At 48.1% G+C, this 25,316-nt stretch overlaps 1 protein-coding gene across 1 annotated transcript; it reads right to left on the bottom strand.

Moving 5' to 3' along the window:
- Positions 1-798: 798 nt before the first annotated feature.
- Positions 799-12,992, bottom strand: ARX (aristaless related homeobox). The gene is made up of 5 exons (XM_079123854.1): positions 12,618-12,992; positions 10,019-10,895; positions 7,409-7,454; positions 4,334-4,662; positions 799-1,972 (listed from the first exon to the last, which is right to left on the bottom strand). The coding sequence occupies exons 1-5, from the start codon at positions 12,811-12,813 to the stop codon at positions 1,732-1,734; spliced, it is 1,689 nt and encodes a 562-aa protein (XP_078979980.1). The 5' UTR covers positions 12,814-12,992; the 3' UTR covers positions 799-1,731.
- Positions 12,993-25,316: the final 12,324 nt, after the last annotated feature.

Here is a 25,316-nt window from a genome sequence, read left to right as displayed (position 1 = left end):
CGAATCTGTTTGGGTCTCCTGACGAAACCAGAGTTGTTTAGATTTTTAAAAATGTATACATTTCCCAATGCCTGGATAAGTGATGTAATGACATTTGTCGAGTTAAGATCTGCCACTTGGATACCCCTCGCTGCCTTTCCATCACCGTTCTTGCGTTCGCATGCTATCCTCTCTCTCTCTCTCTCCTCACTCTCTCTCCTCTCTCCTCTCTCTCTCTCTCCTCTCTCTCTCTCTCTCCTCTCACTCTCTCTCTCTCTCTCCTCCCTCCCTCCTCCCAGAGTGTACCGCGGAGCCCGCTCCCTCGGAAGCCAGCGCTGTGGCTTCTCGCTTTCGCCATTACCTGTCATCTCTCTCGGACTGCGCACTTCCTTGCTACGTGGCACTTTCCACGAACAGCTTCCTTAGCCTTCCTATCCAAGACTCTCCCTCGCTTCAAATTTCTGACTCCACCGTCAACAACGCCTACTATACACCCACTTACCCTCAAACCCACCCCATCTCCGTGGCCTAAGGCCCCCCCAGTTCCAGCCGTGACACGACCAGGGAAGTTAAGATGCGCGTGGAAAGCACAGCGGCAGCGTCCTTAACCTTTGTAGGAAACCCGATCCCTTGGAGGGCTGAATTCAAACCAGGGGCCTCTGCCAGGAAAATGCATGTGCAGATAAATCCAGGAGGTGCCAGGGCGCCAGAGCCCACCCCTGGCCCCTATTAGGGGCCCTTCTGCAGTCCCCTCATCGCCTACATACAGCATTCACATTTCCTTTTGTTAAACATATATTTTTTTTTTATTTTGAGCGTGACACTTCTCCACTAGATAGCAAGGAAAAGTGATAACAATTACACATTACACAAAAGTACTGTACCATTGCCTTTATCTTGAAGGTTTCAGAAGCCTCTACAGTTAATAAGTTAAATAAAGGGCTTGAGTACATAAATATTTGTCTAGGAACCCTACCGTATCTACAACACAGTAAGAATCTACAGGAGGACAAACTTTTACCATACCACGCTGAGTGCAATTGCGTTATAACATTTCAAATATACAAAGCTCTGTTCTTTTTTTTTTAATAACAATGGTATGTACAGAATCAATAATCACAGTTTGGTGACTTCAACAGTCCATATTCTAGCAGAGTATTTCCCTTTGGTTTGATATAAAAACCTTGGTTGGTGTATGATAAAGAAGAGAACAAGAACAAGACGCCCCTTTCCTTAAGTGCACTGTTAACTATCTTACAGACTCGCATTCGCTTCCCTGGCCCTGACTTCACGCCGGGGCTGCGCTAGGGAGATCAACTTAGAGCGCCAAAATGCTATTAAAAAAAAAAAAAAAAAAAAAAAAAAAAAAAAAAAAAAAAAAAAAGCTAAGTGGGGTGTCAGGAAAAAGAGGTTGAGCTTTTTAACATTTTAACTTCAATCCCAGGCGTCTTGAGGAGAAAACCTCCCCGATATTTTCAGTAAAGAATGGGAGAGAGTGGATGTTTGAGTTGGAGCGAGGTTGGCAGTGGCAGGGGCAGGGGCAGGGGCGGTTGGACAGCCAGCCGAGGAGGTGCCACATCTGTAAGCGCCAAGGGCTGCCTTGCCCGCGTCCAGGCTGCTGCGAAAGCGGCTGCGCTCTCTCAGTGCCGTCTCGGGAGTGTGCTGGTCCTCTGTTTCCATTTGGTCTTGAGTGGTGCTGAGTGAGGTGACCTTTCGGGGCGCGCCTGGGGGCGCGAGAGTGGAGGGCAGCCTTTAGCACACCTCCTTGCCCGTGCTGGTGCCCGGCAGGATGTTGAGCTGCGTGAGCTGCGCGGCGTGCTCCTTGGCCTTGAGCCTCAGCGCCGCTATGCTAGAGGCGCGTCTGTCTGCAGCTGCAGTGGCCGGGTCGGCCAGCGCGCCCGACGCCACCGCGCCCTCCACGGCCGGTGTGGGCTGTCTCAGGAGCGCGGCCGCAGTTGACGCGCTGGTCAGGGGGGCCATGGTGGAAAAGAGCCTGCAGGGAAAGCAAACAGCGCGGTCACGGCCTCGGGAGCTGAGTGCAGCGCCTGGAAAGGCGTTTTCCGCCGCCTCTCACCAGCAGAGCAGAGGGGCGCCGAAGGCTCAGAGGGGCACGGCCTCAGGGGTGCCACAACTCAGGCCCTAGGTGGGCCGCGAGCTGAGGAGTAGGCAGGTGTCACGGGTGGAGGTTGTAGCACGCTGGGAGGCCTTTGCCAGAACAGAAAACCGACAGGGAAAAGAAAGAGTAAGGGACCAGATATTTCCGGAAGGGCCAGAACCAGGACCAGAGAGGGGCCCTGCGACCAAAACCCCATGACCCAACTTCGCGGATCTGTGCTTTCCCTTAAGAAAAGGGGTGCATTCCAAGGCCAGGTGTTCCAATTAAACTACTTGCCAGGAGATCATGGGAGAGAAAAGACGAGAGAGTGGGGGAGGGAGGGAGGATAGAAGAGGGAGGGAGGATGGAAGAGGAAGGAAGGAAAAAGAGGAAAGAAAGAAAGAAAGAAAGAAAGAAAGAAAGAAAGAAAGAAAGAAAGAAAGAAAGAAAGAAAGAAAGAAAGAAAGAAAGAAAGAAAGAAAGAAAGAAAGAAAGAAAGAAAGAAAGAAAGAAAGAAAAGAAAGAAAGAAAGAGAGAGGAGAGAAACTGACCAAGATCTACGCTGGAGATTTTGATATCTCTCCCCCACCCAGCCCCTTCTCAGCCCAAGATGAATACCCCAGAAAAGCTGGCCTTGTTTGCTGATCTTTCTGTGGACCAGTGCTGACCGGCCGCCCTCCAGAGTGGGACTAAGCGGCGGGAGCCTGGCCAATACCCGCGGGGTTAGGGTGAAGGGCGCCCGCCTGTTGATTTTCACTGGACAGGCGGCTGTAACCCACCCGCGGCCCCGCGCCCAGGCAAGGCGACACTCTCCCGCCGCTTTGCCTGTGCCTCTGCTGCCTCTTGCCCCAGAGAGCCCCGGGCCCGAGACCCCAGGGCGTAGCACAAGCCTGGGATCTGCGCCAGCGCTAGTGCCACCGCCTCTGGGTGGCGCCCGGAATGCTCTGCGGTGCTTCTACACTTTACACACTGTACTGCCGCCCTGCAGTTGAGACCCAAGCCTCTTCAGGACCCCACCCCCACCGCCTCTCAGGGCCCTCCAGACTTTTCCAGTCTTCTCCTCCAGAGCTCTGGCTCCAGGCCCCCGCAGGGCCAATCCAGGATTTCCACAATTAGAAATGAGCCCCCCCTGGGCTCACCCAGTGCCAGCTCCTCCTCCCAAGCCCACTCTGCACTCTTCCTGCCAGCCTCATCACCACCCTCTTCCGGCCTCCCTGAAGCCCAGTACTGGTGTCGAGGATCGCCTGGTTTTAGAAGTCATTTCTTGTCAAAGGGGAAAAGTGCAGAGGAGACCCAAAACTTTAAAATTTTTGTTTCCAAAAAGAAATGACAATGTGTGACCCGGAGGAGGGGTGTAACATGTGCTGGTTCCATTAGGTAAACTGAGTCACTAACTATACTTCAGTGGGTTTGCTGTTTATCAGTTTATTACAAGAAACTAATTTTACTTAGTCTTTTAAAAAATTTCTCTATGATGATTTTTGTTAAGTGGCTGCGCAGTTGGATGAATCTATTATGTCTTTGTTCTCCCTAAGAGAGATCATTGAAGCTGCATTCAGTTTTATTTTCACTGCATTTTCCAACTTAATACATCCCTCCTTTGTTTCTTTGTCTGTGTGATTATACAGATTTTTTAATTTCATCACTCGATGTTCATTTAAAGAAAGGGAGTTATAATATACTGTGAACTGTTTCTTTTATTTCGTTGTCTTGTGCCTCTGTGGGGGTTAGAGGTTGCTTATATGGGACTATCATTGGCAGCAGGCCACTTGAGTGACAAGGAAGATAGGGTTTGGGGAAGAAGAAATAATTCTGTGCACCCAGAGGGTCTCCTAGCTCCAGGACTCTCGTGGGGACCAGGAATAAGTTCCTCGGGCTGCCAGGCTTTGGGCATATGGAAAGACTTTTGCAAAACTTGAAAAGTTATTCCTGTCCTGCTCTGCAGTCTACAACTGAGGGCACTTGTACCACCAATGGTCAAGGGTGTTGGCTGCATTGGTATGGTACCTTTACAGCTTTTATTGAACACTCTCGGTTATCACTTGTTACTGCCAACTGTCTCTTTTCCTGCTCAGTCCGGAGTCATTTCCTTCAAGACCCAAATTTCCAAGACAAAATTAGAGAGTATTTTCTTTGGCTTAAATCTCTAAGGCTGGGCCAAAGAAAGATGTGCGTAGCCCCGGTTAGTCTCCTGCCACCTCCCTGACCCCAGCCTCTGTGTATATGAGAGAGACAGAGCCTGCCGAGGCTGTGCATTACCTGCCAAATGCTGGGCTGATGAAGGCGGGGTGCCGGAACACGGCGGCTCCCAGGAAAGTGCTCAGGCCCAGCGGCGCCCCGCTGGGCGGCAGGCTGGCCGAGCCCGGAGGCGGAGGTAGGCTCGGGAAGGCGGCGGCGGCAGCGGCGGCAGCAGCCGTCCAGGCCGAGTCAAGCGCAGGGTGGTGCGGGGGAAAGGGGCTGGCATCCAGGTAGGGGCTGAGCGGGTGGGTGGCCGAGAGGGGCCCTGGGAAGGGTAACCCCGGGGGATGGGTCTGCGCACCAGCCTTCTCCCGCTTGCGCCACTTAGCGCGACGGTTTTGGAACCAGACCTGTAAGGTGGAGAAAGCCTGGGGTCGGCATAGCTCCTGGCACTTACCCTACCCTTCCCCGCCCCGCGGCCCCCTCCCTCCCTTCTACAGTGGCCCAGGCCCACCTCGCCTCTCTTTGCCCTGGGGTGGTTTCTGACACATCTGGGGCCAAACTAGCATTGAAAAAGAACCCAGACTTAAAGAGAGCAGGAAACACAGGACAAGCAAACCGTTTGTAGTGGATATTCCAACTAGCCCACTAAGTTTAAGGAAAGTGGTTTAGTGTATTTAGACACGGGAGCACCAAAGTTTCAATGTCTGGGCTGCCTCTTCCTTGCTGCACGACTTTAGGTGGGTCACGTAAATATCTGTGAACCTCAGTTTTCTAATCTGTAAAATGGGGACAATAAAATGGGGAAGATAAAACTTTTTCATAAGGTTGTTATGACAAATGAGTAAGGTAAAGTGAGAGGTGACTCAAACTGGGCAGCCACCAGTGATGACAGACAAGTCTGTTTTGCTGCATATCAGCTATTTTCACCTGTTTCAGGTTTACTCAAGAGCTAGCAAAATCCATGCTCTGTATTGAAATGGAAAGCAGGGAGAAGGCTTTTTTATTCTTTGCAGAAATATTTATTGAATACCTAAGTGCACCGTGTTGGGTTCTAGGGTATGGGAAGTGATGGAAGAGAGGAAATAAATATTCACAATAATTAGCAAACAGGTATATATTTTTGGGGGCTGGTTCTCCTTGAAATGAAATAGGGGGTACACAGCCTGCTCTCTGTAGGGCCCAGTTTTGTGCAAAAAAGGACCGACTGCATGGACAAATACTACCTGAGTACATAGAAATCAGAGGGCAGATTGCAAGTAGACTTTTCCCACCTTCAGAGCTAACAAGTCTTTTATTTCCCTTTGGGGATGTGGTTTAAATAAGTTATTTAAATAGATAGCTCTAGGCTTGGGGGAGGTTTTCAGCCTAGGTATTTTCCTAATTGTTAATAAGAAACAGTTTTAATAGAGACCTTTACCTGAAACATGGCAGCTACCATCATCTAAAAATAATCCCCAGGAGCATGAGATTATTTTTATGTGACCTGCTTATCACACCCACAGCTGAGAAGATATGCTCCTTCTCCCCTGAAGGCATTAATATCTTTAGAGCTCAGTTTATGACTGCGCACAAGTGTAAAAATTAAGAATGAACTCCAGGGCTATACAGAGTTATATTAAAATACAATGTAAACTATCCCAGAGGAATATGTTTAACATTTTAAAAAGACATTCACATCTTTCAAATATCTACCCTGGGGGTTGTCTAGCAACTAAGCCTGGTTTGACTTCTAGACAGCCACCCAGGGCAAGAAAAATCAAGAATTTAAATCGGTTGATTACTTCAATTTCTGCTGAAAAAGGGCCCATCCATTACATTCCACAGCCTTCAAATAATCTATTTGTGAATTGCAGAAACACTTCAGTGTGGAGATTCAGAGGCTTGAAAAAGTTAGACTGTAGATAGGACCAGGCTGGGTGGGCAGCTTTTGTGCATCCAAATCTGTCTAGACGAGAATATCCGCCACTCCATGATCACAGTGAAAGGAGTAAAAGAGTGGAATGGGGCAGTGGAGGCAGAATGCCCTTAAAGAACATGAAAACCTTTACAGACAGATCGTCTCTCCCAACTCAACTGCAATTATCAAGATGTCCCCCTGCAATACCTCATTATTGAATTAATACCTCTGAGGACCCCCAAAGGTAAACGAAAGGACTCTAATAATTCATATTCACTTAATTACATCTTCTCCAGTGAATGGGAGGAGAGGAGAAAGGGAGGGGGCGCTCTCTTTCTTTTTAAAAGTTATTTAACTTTCCCACGACTTGTTCCCCTGAGCTGAAAATGCAGAGTTGCTGTCACATCTCTGTTTGACAATGGAGAAATGTGTCAACAGAAAGGAGGGGACAGGCCTCATCATTAGCCCTCTAATGCAAGAAGCTGTTGTGTATTAAATGAGCCATATGGAATTTATTGTGCTTTATCAGCGCTTGATTTTGACTGTAAAGTGATTCACTCAGCTCCTAACCCGGGGACATCTGTTTTCTGTTGGCCATCGGGGCTGCCCGGTGTTGATAGTCTCTTTGGTTATGAGGCCTGGGTTCGGAAATGCACTCTGGTATGGGGCTGCAAACACCTTTAATAGCATTGCACTCACTCCCTATTAGATCAATGTGGGCTCATTGCTATAAAAAATGGGAAATCAAATAGCATTAGCCAGCTCCTTGTGCGGGGTGGAGGGGAAATCAAACAGCATTTTGCCTTCAAATGGCCCTGTTTGTTCTAGCACTAAGTGGGCTTTTATGAAGCCCGATTGGAGACTTAATCGCAGCCAAATACCTGCTTGGAGCTGAGCGGATTTGTCTAACAACCAAATCCATGCTCCATCCCATTATTTCAATCAGGAGAAGTCGGGTTCGTGAATTGTTTTCTATAGGAGCCTTGGGACTGGGGACTCCTAAACTGTAGTCTCAATGACTCTAAAACCCCTGTTCTGAACCTGGACTCCTTCCTCGGGCTTCTAAATGTTCCCCTCCCACCTCCCAAGTCTTAATTTTTAATTATCTCTGTGTGTGTCAGTGCTTGGATCTACTTTTCTGATTCTGCTTCTCTTGTTATGAAGGTGATCTCAACACCCCCCAGTTCATTAACTCATCTCTCTCTTCCATTGTCCCCTAGCTTTCTTCCCTCCCTTCTTCCCTGAGTACAGCTCACCTGGACTCGGGCCTCAGTCAAGTCCAGTCTCATGGCCAGTTCCTCCCTATAAGAAAGGAACACACAGATAGGTCACTTACTGTAGGCCCCAGCAACTCCCTCTCAGCCACTTTCCCTCCTCCAGTCCCCTGCCTGCCTGCTCCCACCCCCAAGTACATGAGCATCTTCATCCCTTCACCACTGGAGTGCCTATTTGATTGAAAGCATAAAACCACAACATATTGCTAGATATAGAATATTATATAACATTCAAGTGTGACAGGGATGACTTCTTGGGTCTATAATTCTACAAACCTGGACACATGGATTCTCTCTCCCCCTTAGGCCAGAGTTAGATAGAAAACACTCTCATACACGTGCATTCGTGTGCACACACACACCCACACACACTCATTACAGTTCTTGTACTCTGTTTTGTCCTAATACTAAACGTAGGAAGGGCTCAACAGTCACGTAAAGAAATATTTTTCTGCCCTCTTGATTTCATTCTTTTTCCTTTTAAAAATTTCTCTCTCCTCTCCTCTTTTTCTCTCTCCCCTCTTGCCAGTTCTCTGCCTTTCCCTCCATCTCTCTCTCCCCCGCCTTCTTCCCTCCCTCACCCCCTTAGGTCACAGTCCCTATTACCCTCTGGAGATATGTTAAGCTTGTTAAGAGTTCAGTGGGGTAATTTTTCGATTAAACAAAATTCTGCGTACCTCCTGACTCCAGTGCCCACTACAAACCCTGCCCATCTCAGGGGAAGTCAATTTAACTGAAACCCTACCCCGTCATTGCAGTTATTACTGCGACAATTAAGGCAAATAGGAAACCATTAAGATGCTGTAAAATGGCTTACGACCTGTTTACCGAAAATATGAGCGCGCCGAGAATAATTGGCTCTCCGCTCGCTAATATGAAAGAGCGGGGGTTGCCCGAGCCTGGGGCCCTGGCTCTGCGCTGCCAGTAGACCTCCTGTCCACACCTGAAAATTCAGCACCAGGAGAAAATCGGTACACTAAACGCTTTCCTTTGCCGTCTGTTACAGTGAACACTAGCAAATCTAAATCTACACTTCTGGCTGGCTACAGGCTACAGCCAAAGGACTGACTCCTAGACTGGAAAGGTGGGGGTGGGGTGGCAGAGAGGAGCGGCTCCTCCTCACGTACTTTGCCACCCCCCTTCAGCTGAAAAAGGGCGGACCTGGATACCAATTGACACCAATTCATTTCTTCTTTTGAAATTCACATGTATGATAAATGCAAAAATCCGGTGGTCCAGTAAGCTATTTGATAGCACACGTTGATTTTAAAATTTATTTCCTTTTTTAAAGATAAGGAAGGGACTAGGTGACAACGGGAAGGACCAAGTTTAGCCCAAGGGATAACCAAACTTCAATGCCCACGCCCTCTTTAAATCCTCTCTTTTTTTCTTGCTTCTGGTTAGGAGAGAGTTTGTCAATTGCCAGACCAACCACATTTTGGAGTTGGTTCAGGCCTTCTGGGTTCTAAGCAGAAATTTGTCCTCTAGTTCAAAGGGACAGGCAACTTTCCCCTCTAAAATGCACGTTGAAAAGCTGTACACGTCTCCTGCGAAGGAGCTGCCTGCTTGACAAGCCCCGCACCAGGCAGACACGGGTCCCTTTCTCTCTCTGCCCTAACCCTGACTCCTTCTCAGCTGAGCGGAGACATTGTCTTGGGATGGGAGAGAAAGGCCCCCACTGGAGGGCACCCCGGGTCAGCTGAAATAGGGGCGCAGAGGCCCAGTTATCCCAGCGGCACATCTTTCCCAGCGAAACTCCAGCGAGTGGAAAGTAGGGCATGAGCACCCCACAAGCCGGCTTGGACACTCGTCCAAAGAAAAATTTCCCCAACTGCTTGCCTCTTTGCCCGACTTCCATTAATCAGTGTCTATTCAATAAACCCGTTTACAGTAAACACACACTGGGTTAATGCGTGTGTTGCGGGGGGGGGGGGGGGGGGGGGAGGACACAGACCAGAGGGGAAGATTCTGGTTGGTGCCACTCAGGTGCAGAGACACCAGACGCTGCCCAGTTCCGACTTCCTTCGGTTATTTCAGGAGTCCTCAAATGACAGAACTCGAATCTTTTTAAAGACCTCCTCCGCAGGCACGGGCTCCAGACTTACTGAAAACAGTGTAACTGATACCCACCAGACTCCTGGGACACCAGGCAGGGGTGGCGAGTGCACAGTACAGTGGCCAAAAATAGCCCGTGCTCTACTCTGCCAGATGACTGGGGATAGTACTCCCTTCGCCTCTCCCAGGACCTGGCGAGGTACGCTATGCTCCAGGCAGTGTGTGTGCGCGCGCAAGCCTCCCCAAAGTGGCTCAGTCTGGCACTCTTTTCCTCTAACTGAAACTTGTAAAATATTAAACTGAAACTACCTTGGGAAGAAAAGAAACTATCCCAGCCTAAACTTAAAGCCCGGAGTTCGGGGTGAGGGAGTGGGTAGTTTTCAATGAGCCAAGGTGGGTGTTTGGGAAGGCACTCCTCAGCAAAGTCCAAGAGCAAAGTGACTGCCCAGAGTCTGGGCCCCTCCCCTCCGGTCAACCCTCTCTGAGTTCCACGCGTGCCCTCCCACCACTGCCACCGCGACCACCCTGCGCTTGTACCTGGTGAAGACGTCCGGGTAGTGCGTCTTCTGGAAGGCCCGCTCCAGTTCCTCCAGCTGGTAGCTGGTGAACGTGGTGCGGTAGCGCCTCTGCTTGCGTTTCAGCAGCCCCTCCTCCGAGTCGCTGCCCGCAGACAGGCAAACGCTGTCCTCGCCGTCCTTGCCCTCAGCGTCCTCTGGGTGCAGTAGCAGCTCTTCCTTGGGCGACAGCTCCCCGCCCTCTGTGGCCACGGCGGCAGCAGCAGCCGTGGCCACGGCACCGGTGGCGGCCACTGAGCAGCGCCTGGGCTCCTTGAGCAGCGCGCGGGCATCGTCCTCCAGCAGCTCCTCCTCATCATCCTCCAGCAGCTCCTCTTCCTCCTCCTCATCCTCCTCATCTTCCAGCAGCTCCTCCTCATCGTCCTCAGCGCCAGTGCCGCCACCCGCCGCCGGGGCACTGCTGGGTCCGCCGGCCGCGCCAAGACGCTCGTCAGGGTGCGCAACGCCCCCCGGGCCGCCCAACTCGTCCAGCGCGGGCGGCGGCGGCACGAAGGGCGCCCCATTCTCGCGGTACGACTTGCTGCGGCTGATGCTCACCTGCGGCGCCTGGCTGATCTTGAGTGTGTCCCAGGCGGCGGCCGCCGCCGCCGCCGCGGCCACTGCGGCCCCAGTGCCGTCCGGCCGCTCCCCTGGCCGTGCGGTTGGCGGCGGCGGTGGAGGGGCCTCCCCCCGGGGACCCGCGGTGGCCGTGGCCGCCGCGGCTGCTGCCGCCGCCGCCGCTGCCGCCGCCGCCGCGGCGCCCTGGAGGAGGCGGCCCCCGCCAGGGCCGTAGAGGCGCCGCAGCTTGGGCGGCAGGTGCAGCTCAGCCTCGAACGGGGCACTGTTGCCCTTGGGGGAGCCTGCGGGCAAGGGAGATCAGTCAGCGAGCCAGTGGGCCAGGGCGTCCCCGCCAGAACCGCCTCATGGTGCCAGCCCTCTGCAACTCCCTGTGTGCCTAGGCCCAGGCACACGGAGCTCCAGGGCCACCAGGCTCCGACGGGCCTCCTTTCCCACTTTTCTTGACCTTTCTTCTTTCTCACTCTCTTTCTCTTGTTTCCTTCTTTTTGCCTATTCTCCTTCCTTCCCTTCTTTCCTTTCCCTGGTTCACTCTGCCATTTATTTCCCCTTTCGTTCTCTTATCTACTTCTCTCGCTTCCTCTCTCCCTTCTTTTTATTTTTTCTTTCCTTGCCTTCCTTCTTTCTTTCTCTCCCATCTCTTCCTTTCCTTATCTCTTTCGCTTCCCCTTCCCTTTCCTTCCTTCCTCTTTTTGCGTGCTTTCCCTTCTCCTCCATCCTTTCTTCTTTCATTCCTTTCTCTTTTTCCTCGCCTACTCTCCCACTTCTTTTTTCCTTCATACCAGGGGAGCATCCGACACATTCAATAACTTTTTTTAAAAAAATTGTCACCACTCTGAAAACTTTGCCCACGACCTCTGCCCGCTGCTCCACCAAAGGGGCGCGGGCTGGCAAGAGGGGCACTGCCCCGCGGGCGACCCCTGCGGGGCGAAGAAACCCTGTGGCCCAGAGCTAAGGCCGTGCCCCAACAGTTAACAGCTAGAGGGGGCGGGGGTTCTTGCACAAAATGGCAAAGAAAAATAATCCTGGCGAAAATGTGCTGGGAAAGGCCTGGAGTGGGGACAGAGAGGGGGGTGCAACAGGCACAGGCCGCTCCTTCCCTTCGAGGAAGTGGCTGGCACAGGTGCCACTTCAGGCTAAAAAAAGAAAAGGAAAAAGTCAGTTTAATTTTAATCGGCCCCTTCTCCGCGGTCAGCTCCTGTGTTCCAAGTGGCGTTGCGGCTGGACCGCTGGTTTTCAGATTTTAAGAGAAACCAACAGTTCTTTCCCAGGTACACCTCTGCATCCAGCTCAAGGCGAAACTTGAGCGTAACAGGTTCGGGGCAAAACGACCGTTGTTCTGGAATTTTTAATTTTAGAAAATAAAACCTTTTAAACATCTCAACAGCTCAACTCTTTAGCAGAGAAAAAAATAGCACCCAGAAACCACACATTTCATACATTTCAAATCAATAAGGAGCACTGGGGGAATCCCAGGGAAATGTTTGGAAAGCTTGGTTAAGAGATCACAAGTAATGTACAATTTTTTTTAAAGGAAAACACCGTGTAAAAAGAAATTTTCTATAGAGGAAAGGCCAAGGGCTCACCCTGCCTGGAGACCCCCATTCGCCAGCATTTGGGATTCTTGTTTTCATCAAGTTGTTTCCATGAGGGTCTAAGAGGGCATCTGCTGTTTCTCCGACACCAGCCCTCTTCACAGTACACCCAAGGCCAACAAAAAGGGTATTTAAACTACCTAACGACTAACACCAAGAATCTACCGGGTCCCAAAGCAAAGCTGGGCTTCTGCTTTCACTGGAAACAGAGAGAGAGAGAGAGAGAGAGAGAGAGAGAGAGAGAGAGAGACCCTAGTGAGATGTTCTTTGCTCTTTGAGGTACCAGGCCTCAGAGTTGTCCCCTCTCCTTTCTTCCTTTCACAACTTCACAACCCCCAGGCCCCTGGACCCAGAACATCAAACATCCAGTGCCCAGTGCCCCTTGCAGGTGCCTGGTGGGTGCAGTCTTACCTTGCACGGCCTTTTCCTGGTCAGCGCGGCTGGCCAGCGGGGCAGGCAAGCTCTGCGCGGCTCCCAGCAGCCGCATTTTGCATGGGCTTCTCCGGCCCAGGATGCTGTCGATGCAGTAGGAGGATAGCAAAGTTGGAGATTTACTTTTGCACTCGGGCCTCTCGGAGCAGCCCTCCTCCTGGTACTGATTGCTCATGGTTGGGGCTTTTTCCCTGGGCGCAGAGAGCGAACTGTTGGCTGTCTCTCCCGGCGGGTGGGATGGATGGGTGTGTGTTGGGGGTGGGGTTAGATGGCTGGTTATAACGGATATTATTGCGATCTTTGTGCCTCGGTCTCTGTTGGTTGCCGGCTGCCGGCTCCCACCCCTGCTCGCGCCTGAGCTCGCCCTCTCCGCGCTCAGGACAAGCGGTAACAAGTGTAGTGAGCAGCGGGCGCGGAGCTCTGGAGTCTCTCTCCTCCACGTGCTGGGAGGCGCTTTCTGATTGGTTCTCGCTAGAGGCCGGGCTGCGTCGGGCTGTGGGCGCAAAGCAAAGCCGGGACTGGATTTCAGAGGGGCCAGCCGGTTTGGAGGAGGTGTGTTAGCAGCGGGCACGCACCAGAGTCAATTTTCTTTTCGTTCTCTCACTCTCTTTTTTTAGATTAACAACTTTCTAAGTTTGCTACTCTTTTCCTTTAGTTCCTTCTTTAACTCTTTAGGGTTGGTCCAAAGCTCTAGGTCATTCGGATGTCTGGCCTTTGGGTGCCACTTGAGCGTCATGAGCCCATTCTACCAGACCAAGGACCTCGCTCACTGGAAGCGAAGTTTTGAGGATCACATTCAGACCGACCTGACAGTTTTCAAAGCAGATATTGCAGCCCGGACAGTGTTCTGACCTCAGCGGTGCTCAGTCATCCTCTCTAGGCCAGAGGGACCTGAGAGGTGTCAGGGCGACGGCCACAAGCAAACATCTGCCTTCTGGGCGTTTGGTTTTCTCTTGTGGCCCAACGCCTTGCACTGTTTGTCTTCACCCAGAGCTGTTGCTCTCTTATTAATAGCGTCTCCCTCTGCTTTCGTCTCGGTTTTTAACTCTGGAAGGGGAAAAAGTCCCGTTGAAGACAAAGCTGTGCCAAAGTCACTCGGCCTTCCCTAGAGCATTTACAAGGTGGAAAGGAACGGCGGGTGTAGCCACAAGGAGGGGGCGACTGGGGACTGGTCTGGGAGTCACCTCCTTCTCCCTTGATTCTCCTTCTTCTTTCCCCAAACTCATCTCAGGTGGTCACCACTAGGCTGTTCACCCTTGAATAGAACCTAGGTAACAGAACTCGAGGGGGTCCCTGAACTTCCTAGTGTGCAAGAGAACCCAGATTCAACTTCAACCAAATCTAAGCACCTAAAATTCTGAATTCTCATGACCTGGCTCATATTAGCAAAGGCGGGAGAAGTTAGCTTTAGGGAGAGCCCATTTCTTCTCAAACCGCCTCTTTCGCATCCAACCCTTAGAACCAAGACCCAATACTTACCAAAGTTCGGTAAAAGCCCAGGCAAGGGGCAGGCAAGGTCACCCTCACTGCCTGGGGGCTGGGCCCGAGGGACAGCGAGTGGCCCTGACGCCCTACGATGGAGGCGAGGATGGTGGGTGGGAGAGGGGTCGGGGAAGGGGAATCCATGCCAGGTTTTCCTCTCTCAACCCCTTCAATGTGTCAAAAGAAAAGCGTTTTACAAAGGATTATACTTGAATCACTTACAGTCAGTATTTAAAAATACAAGGATGCATAACTGAGATTTTTTTTCCTAGCCATAAACATCTGCATAACTCTTGGATGCTAGTGGGTGGGTGGCAGACAGATCGAGCAGGCTTGGCAGGAGCATTGAAGACACAACTTGAGGGGGATGAGAAGGGCTGGGAACAGGCACATTAATAACACTAATACAAATGCTATATTACTACTACTACTATTAAAGACAGGACGAAAGGGATTTCTCTCTGTCCCTCTCCATTTCTAATTCTCTGTCTCTGAATTTTAGTTGGAGTCTCACCCATTTTCCTACACCTGAATGATGGGGTCATAGTAAGGGAGGAGCAGAGAAGAACTCAAGCTATCATGACATTTGATTTTCTTTTAAGCTCTCTCCACAGTTCCAAGGCATTTGGTATCATATCTTGCTTCTCCCGCATTTTTCTTTTCTCATCCTCACTAACAGTTTGATGTTTTAATACTGTCCCATTCAGCTTTAAACTAACACTACGCGCACTGATTCCCTCCCTTTTCCCCTCCCTGGTCCGGAAAGCCCATTCCAGGAGTATGGATTTCATAACAGCGAAGAGGTATAAAGACACATAGGTTTCCACAGAGCGTCCAGCCGTGGACCCTCGCCCGCGTCCCTGAGGCTGGTCACTGGGAGAGACGGAGGCACTTTTCCCTCCCTGGCGGGACCCGCGCCGGAAATCCACAAGACCCGGCTGCCGGGTGGCTCCGTGACGACTTTAGACTCGGCTCCGCACACGCAGGGAGTGGGTTGAAAATGAGTCCAAGAGAGATTGTGTTAAAAACGAAAAGAGAAACAAATGCACAAATCATTTCTGAGAGCCCAACGGGGTTTCAACTCCCTTAGTCGAAGACTTCTTCGCCTACATGCCCCTCCTCCCCCTTCTGCAGCTGTTCTTCTTTTAAAAGAAGTCGGACTTTCTGCTGGGGTGTATTCTAATTTTAATCACCCACTGTAAAGGGGGAGGTTAACATAGAATTTCTGATTCTGATTTAATGATCCCTGGAATTAAATCTAATTCTATTAATGGAATATAGTGTTTCTTTCGGAGATCTTGTGAAAACACCAGCATTATTTGTTCTATTATTTTATTTGTTATATTTTCTAATCAATCCTCCCAAATGAAGATGCTCTGGGGAAGAAAGGATATCCATTCAACTCGGGGTGGTGGGGGGAGGGCCTGACCTTGCTTACTCTACACACCCAGCATCCCTAGGACTTGTCACAATAACCAACTTCAAAATCAACAACTGACTCTTGCTATTCCCCAGAGATTAAATTTAAAAAAAAATACAGAAAACTTTTCTAAGGTACTGGATGGGAGACAGAGTTTGCTGGCATCCTCCAGTGTCTAGTCAGAATATGGACTTATGATGTATGAGTGCTGTCCTATATGTCATTTTAGAAAATAAAACGATGCCTGTAATATCTAGGAAGAAATTAATTGGTGTATTGAATAGATGGACTTTTAAGAGTTGAGTTATAAAACTGTGTATAAAACAATTTATAGTTTAACCCATTTTAATATTTACTTTCCCAGCAAAATGACACCTCACTTTCTTTTTACCTCACTTTTTTCACTTTTTTTACCCACTAATCAAAAGTAATTTCATCTTAGTGATAATATTCATGTTTGTGCTTTGTTATTCACAACTCCTGTCTCCCCTAATCCTTGAGATCTGTAACTGTTGGTTTGCTTCTTCTGAGCTGCTTGGAAAACAATAGATTTTGGTTCATCTGCTTTAAAAATCAATCACAAAATAAAAATGACAATAATGGCTGGAAGTGAGGGTCAGAAGTGCTTAAAAGTTTTTTTTAATGGTGAAAAATAGGACTTGTCCCCAGAACTGGAAATAATAATTACCTAGAGGAGGTGAATGGAAGAAACCCCCTTTCTTTTCTGTGGTGTGAAAGCTAATGCTATATTGTAGTTTCAAAATTATATTTGCAAGAAATGTGGGATAAGGGGGTGGCAGTTAGATGTCATTATCCAAGGGGAAAAATGTTTGGAGGAGAGTTAACCTCATACACTTTTCATTTGAGATGTTTTAATTTATTGTGCAGTATACACATAGATAAATAAAGCTGTAATGGGCTTCCAGTCGCACCGGATGGCTCAGGTCCCCTTAAATTATGCTCAACCTCTTCAAAACATATATTTAAACAATAGAAATAAACTTCATTGGAGTCTGGCGACCAATTTGGAAGCCATTGGAAGGGAAGACAATAAGTCCTGATTACACGCAAGGATTCTCTGTGATGTGATATACCCTTTGCCAAGTCATTTTGCTGTTTTATTTATTTAATTTCTTTTTTTTTTTTTTAACAAACTTTCATTCATTTATGGTCTTCCGCAACCTGCTAATTTAACACTGGAGCGCGTTATTGCAGTGTTAGGAGGAGAGAAAGAGGGAGAGAAAACAACAATACTGCAATGATCCAAATGATACAGTAGAATTATAGCAATTATAGTTCTACTTGTGGAAGAAAACCTTGCTGAGATCAGGCAAACAAACTGAAGCCTTGTGAGGATAACAAGCGTCGGGATTGACAGCCGGTGCTGGGAAGAGCCGGAGGGCACAAACAGAAATATTTGCCTCCCCCCAACCCCCCTTAACTCCAACCAGTCAAGGTTAACCTTCTCAAATGCTGCTTTCAGAGTCTTATCCACTTCAGGGTATGCATTTTATGCACAAATCGAGGTCTCTCCTCCTGGAACTCTGATAATAGGAGGAAATGTAACATAATCCGCTTGCCTAGAACTTGTCCCTTGCCTTCTCTGCCCCCTGCTTGCCTTCCACTTCCAACCCCTTCCTCAGTTCTCCCCAGGCTGCTGGGATCTGTCTGTGGACGGGGTTTGTTTGTTGATGTGTTTTCAAAGGAGCAGCCTGAGGAAAAGTCCAAAGGAACTGATAACTTGGATTTCCTGGCAAGACTCCCTCGCGTTTGCTCCTGCTTCCCTCCTTTCGCTCTTCGCTGTGTCCTCCGCCTGAGCCGTGAGTTCCACCATTAGGGCTTGGCTAGGAGAGGTTTGTTGGGAAGCAGCTTTTTTGGAAGCGTCCGGAGGATCACGGCTGAGCCCTCAAGGTATGGACGTGTGGGTGTGATTACTGTGTCAGGACAACTCCCCTATTTGCAAACTTCGTCACTTTCTGTTACCCATCAATAGCAGGAGGAGGGGTTGGGGGAGTGAGAACTAGAGAGAAAATGGACACCCCCTCCTGCAACATCCATCCAGGAGACAACTGAGCTTTTTCCCAGCTTTGCTCCAAGCACAAAGCTGGGCTAGTTAGTCTCAGGCTCATGTGTGCCCTCAGAATGCGGGGTGTGCGTCCCCTCCCACGGGCGAGAAGCATTTGGTTGGGTTCTGGGCTCTCACTCTGAGTTCCTTGACGGGAGACCCCCACTTCTGGCACCTATCCCCCGATTCCAAACCCGAGAAGGAAACTTCTCGGCGCCCTGTAATCACCGCCATCTGCTTTTTCCTCTCCAACACCGGATGGCGGGACCCCGAGTGCGTCCAGGTTCGAGGCGTCCCGGATGCAGTCTTTACTCTGTAGCTGCCCTAGGAGACCCCGGACGGGCTAGGGGAAGGTGGACACGGGTTGGACGCAGCAAAGGGCCCAACACAAGCGACAGTCCAGAGGCCTCTCCAGGACCCTGGCTGCCCGCATCCTACCCAACCCCTAGCAGCACCCCTATCGGGCTCGGCTCCGCGCCATGGCCAGAGCGCGCCCCCTAGCGGGGGGCTCCGGGTGGGCCAAGCCCTCCCGCCGCAGCCTCTGGGGACTGAAGTTGGCAGATCCAAGTGATCCGGCAGGAATGAATGGGGGAAGAAAACAAAAGCCTTGGAAACATTTCCAAGTGTTCAATAAAAGACCCATCTGTACCTTTCTTCTCCAGCGCGTTCGTGGTTAATGTCCCCCCATGAGCGCGAGAGGGGAGATAATTGCTGGGTGGATTCTTGCAGGCAAACCTCAGGAAACACTGAACCTAGAAGTGAAATAATTGGGGGTGGGACCACGCTTGTGCAGAGGATGCAACACCAGGCAGAAAGCTGAGTCTGTAGTCTCTAGGATGTTCATGGAGGTCTGGAGGCCTTCACTCTCAGATTCCTCAGTCCCTAGAGAGGGGTCATCTGAAGGCAGCTAGTCTGAGATTTCTTTTACTTGAAATCAATCTTTATGATACTCTCACGCCATGGCTCTAAGATCGCTTCCTACCCTCTGACTTTTGAATACCTCACCCTCTGATTCTAAGTTCCCCTCGTTCAGATTTTAAGATTCCCCACCTTCTGATTCTAGGATTCTCCACTTTTTGTCTCGATGATTTCCCACCTGTCTTTGATTCCTCCACCTTCTGAATCTAGGGTCCCCCACTTCTGACTTAATGGCCCTTTACCTTCCGAAGGGACCCTGGCTACCACTGTGCTCTATTCCCCTCGCCCAGGAATCCTGCACTCCTGCATTAGCATCAGGAAATCCTCAAATTCCAGTTTCCACTACTCTCAGCTCCTCTTAAATCACTTACTGCCCTTGGTCTAGTTAGAAATCCAGAAAAGAGAAATGTAGGGTTGTTATTCAACTTCCTTTGATTTGTTCAACCTGGAAATGATTGAGTTTTCTTGAACCTCTAGTAAAAAGTTACCAATAAAGCTTTTACAAAGACAAAAGAAAGAAATAATCTCTGTTCAAATCGATCTTGTTATTTCCTTTGCACTGAATGTGTTAATCCTAATTCATCAATCAGAAAACACAAGTCGTTTTTCTAAAGATCTGTAGTGTCTGCAATCTCATGTCCCCAGACCTGCATGATTTTAAAGTCATGCTAAGGCCAACAAAACATTTACTAGACAAGGCCTCAAAGGAAGAATCCAAAAATAGGAGCGAAAACGGTTCTTTAGAATCCCTTATTTTGCACTGTCTTGCTAATTGGGAAGTTCAATACGAGGCTTTCCCAGCCCATAGAAGGCTGGTATTTGGAGGTGGGGGGAGCAGATGGAAGAGGTCCTGTGGGAAGAGAGGCGTGGGTGTCCCCGTGTTTAATTAAGAGTTGCATTGTGTGGAAGGGAGGAGGTAAGATGCTGGGGCTGTACAACACTTTGTTCTTTTCATCACAAAATAACCTGCAAGTAAAAAAAAAAAAAAAAAAATCCAGCGACTAAGAGGGAGCGGGCTCTGGAATAGATACCATTTGTACCACAGTGCTTCTGGAATAAAGATATCTAATTTCCTGCCGCAAATCACTTACCCGATCAGAAAACACAAATAGCTGAACAGAAGGCGAAAATATAGAGGAGAAGGAGGAGGACGAGGAAGGACTAGGACGAGAAGAAGAAAGGCCCAGGAATAAAAATAACCGCGCAAAAGGACTTACATTCAACGCTCTGACAGGCGTCTCCTCCAAACCCGGGGCAGTTCCGACCTCCCCCCAACGGCTCCCATTCTGCCCCCGACTTTTCAGCCTACCCTGCATCCTTTTGGGGTACACCCGGCATCTCTGAGGGAAAGGAATGGCTCCCAAGCCGAGGTTATGAGTGGCAGAAAACTGGAACAATCACGGCCTAGGGGCCTCGTGGGTCCGTGCAGGCAGAACCCACAAGGCACCGACGGCATCCCCCCCGCCCAGTCTAACCCGGTGCGCCAGGCAGGGCTCTCCGCAGGGCATTGCTCGCTTAAGGCGGCCTCAGTTTCCCATTGGGAAGGAGACGCCAGCACCTGGGGACGGGGTGCTCGGGGAGGGAGGAGGGCTGCCAGTGCAGCGTTACTGGGGGCGCTGCTGCGACGACTCGATGCCCCGATGCCCCGTCTTGTCGCATGCTGGGTCTCTAGGACCAGGAGAGCAGAGCGAAGACCCGGCCCGAGTGACCTCGATGGCATAGATGAGTGGGGAGGCTGGACTAAGGCGCCCGCGAGAGGGCGCGTACGGTGAGGTGGCCTGTGTAGAGGTGCCCGGCCACCGCGCAGAGTCAGAAACCAGGGGCGCCCTGGTGCACTGACTGGGGTGGCACAGATACTGACTGCCCATTGAAAATGATGGAGGTAGCAGGTGCACGCGGCGGGTCCAAGCAGAAAAGGTGGGAGGAGGAGAGCAGATAATCTACTCAGATGCAAACGCACAGAAAGTGAGCCTTAGCACTTTTTCTTTGGACATTAAATGAGAAAAATCTCAGTTTTTTTTTTTTTTTTTTTTAATTGGATACGCTTAGATTTCTCACAATCGCCTGAAATTTAGTGTTGCATGCTTGGAATCAACATCACATTCTTCCTCTTCACTTCAGCCTTTTCGGGTCAGATCTTAGCACAGTTCCTGGCACCCATGAGCAGTTTGGTAAATTTTGACTGAACTGGAGGGTTGCACTGTGGCTGTGGGAGTGTAGGAGGCACTTTGATTCAGACAAATGTCATTTGAGTTTTCATTCTCATGGAGTGGACTCGGATTGATTTTCCCCCTCCCCACAACCCCTATTTATCCAGGCTTCATTCTCTTTCCTCAAATCCCCCATTAGTGCTGTTGGGGCTATTTCATTGTTCATTAGTCCCCTGGTTTAAGGCTAGTAAGGGACTAAAAAGAAATTAAATCCGATGTATTTTGCTAAGAGAATCCCAGAAGGGCTGGAAAGAAAGGAGACTGAAACCCACAGTTCAAGTAAAATTTAGACCTAGGAGTGATTTTTACTTATTTCTTTTCATGGATAATAGAGAGTTGGCATTATCTGTCACCGTATGTTCTAATAAATAGCTCCAAGACTATAATCTAACAGGTGTAAAATTTCCCTTTCTGAGAAACGAGGAGACCAACCAACACCATCTTTTAAATAGTACAAATAGAAAATGCTGTTGTTGACAACCTTCCACACTGGAGAATCAATTCCAAGCTCTCTCTCTCTCTCTCTCTCTCTCTCTCTCTCTCTCTCTCTCTTTCTCTCTCCTTCTTTCTCTCTTTCTTTCTTCCTAAAGCAGGCCTGGCTTTTGGGGTCGGGTGGTGTGTACTCTACACAGAGAGTTATGAACAAAGATCAGCTGATTTAAATTCAGCAACCATGCCCCCACCCTCCCATCCCACAAAAATATCCAGAAAGGGCTTTTTTGCTCTCTGCCAACTGCAAGAGTAAAAAATGTCTGTCCTTCCTTTCACAGATTTCCTTACCTCCTCCAAAAGTATGGCCTACTCAGATAATAGGCAGGATGGGGAAGGAAAGAAGAAAGGACTGGTGGAAAATTCATTTGCCTGGGAGGTCCCACTTCCATCTGGTTGAGTCCACATTTTCCTCTCAGAGAGGGCCTTGTTTATAGTTTCATCTGCATTCATTCATTCTCAATCACCTTTTCAACAACAGTCTCCCTACCTTCTAAGCACCTATTGGCCAGGATTGGCTCCCACAGCATAGAACACATAAAATATTTCACTTGGAAATGTTTTATTAAAGGCAGGAAGGGCACTGGCCCAGAAATGCTGTCCTTCCATGTCATCATGAACCCATTTCTCCTCACCCTCCTCCTTTCTTATTCAGCTTTTGGGTTTGAAGCATTTTGATGTTATTTATATAAAGGAAACGACATTAGAGTAACCTTTTATTGCATTACACTGAGGGGAGATTGAACTATAACTTTGAAAATTGTGACATTCCAATGAGAGCTATATTAAATTGCTTAAAAACATTCTGAAGGCATCATTGGTATTGTCTGGAGTGGTAAGTGAAACAAAGGATTTCACAGCACGTCGAGTTTAATACTAAATATGCTCATATTTAAGTCTTTATGCTGTTAAATAGAAGAGAGGAGAAAGGGAGATGGTGAAATAGTAACAGAGGGGGATGGAATCAAGAAGGTACATCCACAAAGACAATCCTGATTATAACAGCTACCACCTATGGAATAGTTACTCTGTGCCAGAGGTTGTGTTAAGTGCTTTTTCATGCTGAAAAAAAAAAAAAAAACAAAAAAAAACAAAAAAAAACCAAACAAACAAAAAAAAAAACAGTCCTCCCAACAGCCCTGTGGGGATGGTTCTGCTATAATCCCTCTTTTACTGATAAGGAAACTGAGGCATGGAAAAGGTGACCAACTCTCCCCAGTCTTCCCAGGATTTGCCCAATTTTCAAAATGAAAGTCCCATGTCTCAGGAGATCCCTCAATCCTAGGCAAACCAGGCCAGTTGGTTCCCCTAGTACAGAGAGTAGTTTACCCATGATCACAGAGCTGGAGCCAGGATATGAGTGAACCCAAGCAGTCTGTTGCTTTTAACCTCTGTAAATCTCACCCATTTTACAGGTAAGTAACATCAGAGAGAGATGAGCTGACTTGTCCATAGTGACAGCTTGATATTAGCAGGCAGAAGACTAAAGTTTGCTGCTTGTGAATCATATCCCCTTTCTACTCTTGGCTACCTTCTAAAAGAGTTTTTGTAAAGAAGTGGCTCTTTTTTTATAACTTGAGATTGAACTCAGGAGCACTTTATCACTGAACTATATCCCCAGCCCTTTTTTATTTATTTCAAGATGGGGTCTTGTTAAGTTGTCCAGGTTGGCCTCAAATTCCTGATTCTTCCATCTCACCCTCCTGAGTAGCTGGGATTACAGACCTCTGGCACCACACTCAGCCTAGCTAGCTTTTTAAAATCTTAGAAGTAAAAAGCCACACATGTGTACACACACACACACACACACACACACACACACACACACATACACACACACTATAACATCCAAGAAAAGACACAGCCATATTGAGCATGTATATCACTACCTGGCAGTATTAGAATATGTAGGAAAAGGAGGTCACCTATATTTAAAACACAGCTTATATTGAAAGGCAATTTAAAAATTGTAAAAGCACACAAATAAAATAATTATATGAAACATGCAGCCATTAGGCAGGAAACATTTTAACTCTCTAAAGCATTTGTTGTATTGTTTCAATACCATTATTGTTCAATAATGATGATCATTGTTCTACCTCACATCATCCTCAAAACTGGCAGCCCCCCACAGCCTACAGTGTTTCCAAACAGTGTCTCGGGACCCTTCGGACAAAACCATGAGAACTGATTATATTCTGTGCATCTAGTTTGCAAGCAGGTTGTGGAGTTGGGCATTGGCCAGGAGAGAACACATTCTCTCTTGTAACATCACTCATTGTAAAAATACAGCTTGACATCAATAAAAATAATCACTATTTGATGTATTTCTTATAATTATAGGTCATCTCTCGGCGAGGCTTTGCAGATAGCAAAGTTGTGACTTGGCCTCTGTCACACTGATGCAGAAGGCAGCCAGGCCCCAGTGCCTCTCAGAGTCCTGGCGGGCACCCTGAATAGCATAAGCTTATGCACAACTTCAGGGAAGAAAACATTTTGGAAATGATGAGAAAACTGTGAGGGAGTTGCAACTGTAAACAACAAATGTGCTAAAGAGTGGAGACTTATGCAGAGCTAAAAGAGGGCAGGTGGAGTGTGTTCTCAGTTTTTTAAATGTGAAGAAAACATTGGGCTGACTCCATTCTGGTTCTGCAGAGCTAAAATGTGCCTTAGTGATTGTTGTTGTTTTATTTAACATAAGCACCCGGGGCTGTGTGAGGATCAGGGCTTGACAAGCCAAAGGATTCTGAGAAAAAAGGTGAACAGCTGTGGTTCTTGCCAAATACAACCCCTTAATCATTGCTTAATCATTCTCCCATATTGAACATTTGTGTTATTTTAATTATTTTGCTATTAACAATTGCATTCTAATGGAAACTTTTGCGCACCTAACTTATCCTTTTACATTAATTCCTTTAAATACTTTCCTAAGAGTGAGATTGCTGATTGAAGAGTGTGAACATTTTAGTGTCTATTGAAATACTGCCAAAAATCTCTCCAACTAGTTGAACCAATTTGCACCACTACTAGCAATCTACAGATGTACCAATTTTGCTACAACCTGGCCAGCAATATGTATTATAGCTTTCCCCCTAATTTTTAAAAAATATATGTTGGAATCTAGGTTTTTTAACTCCATACTGGGTACTTCCCCACTTCCCTCCATCATTCCTCTTCCTTGCTCTTCTCAATGACTTGAACTACTGGTAAGATGGCAAGGAAACATGAAGAGAAATGTACTCCTGAGTCAGTGCATATCTTCCATGCTTGGCAAGTTTATGGAAAACATCTGTGGCAGAATTTACAGTGCATAATGCCTTGGGTTCTGGAATCTATGAGTCCTGGCTTGGAGTCCATTCTATCACTTGGCTCTATGGCCTTGGCTAAGCTAATTAACCTCACAAGACTCAAGACTCAGTTTGCTCTCTTGAAAGTTAGGGATGATAAAAGTATCTGCAGCACAGTGATACATTATAGATGCTAAATAAAAGCTAGCTTATGGAGTGGGGGGTGTAACTCAGTGGTAGAGCACTTCCTACTATTCACCAGGCCCTGGGTTTAAGCCCTAGCACCAAAAAAAAAAAAAAAAAAAAAAGAGAGAGAGAGAGAGAGAGAGGGACAGTTAGCTTATATTGGGTAATATATTAATACTGAAGTGCACATTATTTTACATATATTTTTGAATGTTCATGCAATTATTATTATTATTTTACAGTACTGGGGATTGAATCCAGAGCTTGCACATGCTAGGCAAGTGCTCTACCATTGAGTTACATCCCCACCCCTTTTGATTTTTTGTTTTGAGACAGGATCTAAGTTGCCCAGATTAGACTTGAACTTGCTATCCTCTTGCCTCAGCCTCCTGAGTATCTGGGATTACAGGAGCATACCACCTTGTCTGTATTGTGCAAATTATTTTTATGGAATACTGACTCAGGACTGGAAATGTCCCATTAAAAGGTATGTACAGTTTAAACTTAACAGATCTTAATAAAATGTATTTTAAACAGATCATTCTGCTTTATACCCCTACAAACAACATGGATAACACTATTTTCTTTCTTTCTTTTTTTTTTTTTTTTTTTTTTGTGCTG

This window comes from Sciurus vulgaris (genome assembly GCF_902686455.1).
Source record: "Sciurus vulgaris genome assembly, chromosome: X".
Classification (NCBI taxonomy): Eukaryota; Metazoa; Chordata; class Mammalia; order Rodentia; family Sciuridae; genus Sciurus; species Sciurus vulgaris.
The sequence above is the reverse complement of the archived record's forward strand: the minus strand, read 5'-3'. Positions and strand labels throughout refer to the sequence as shown.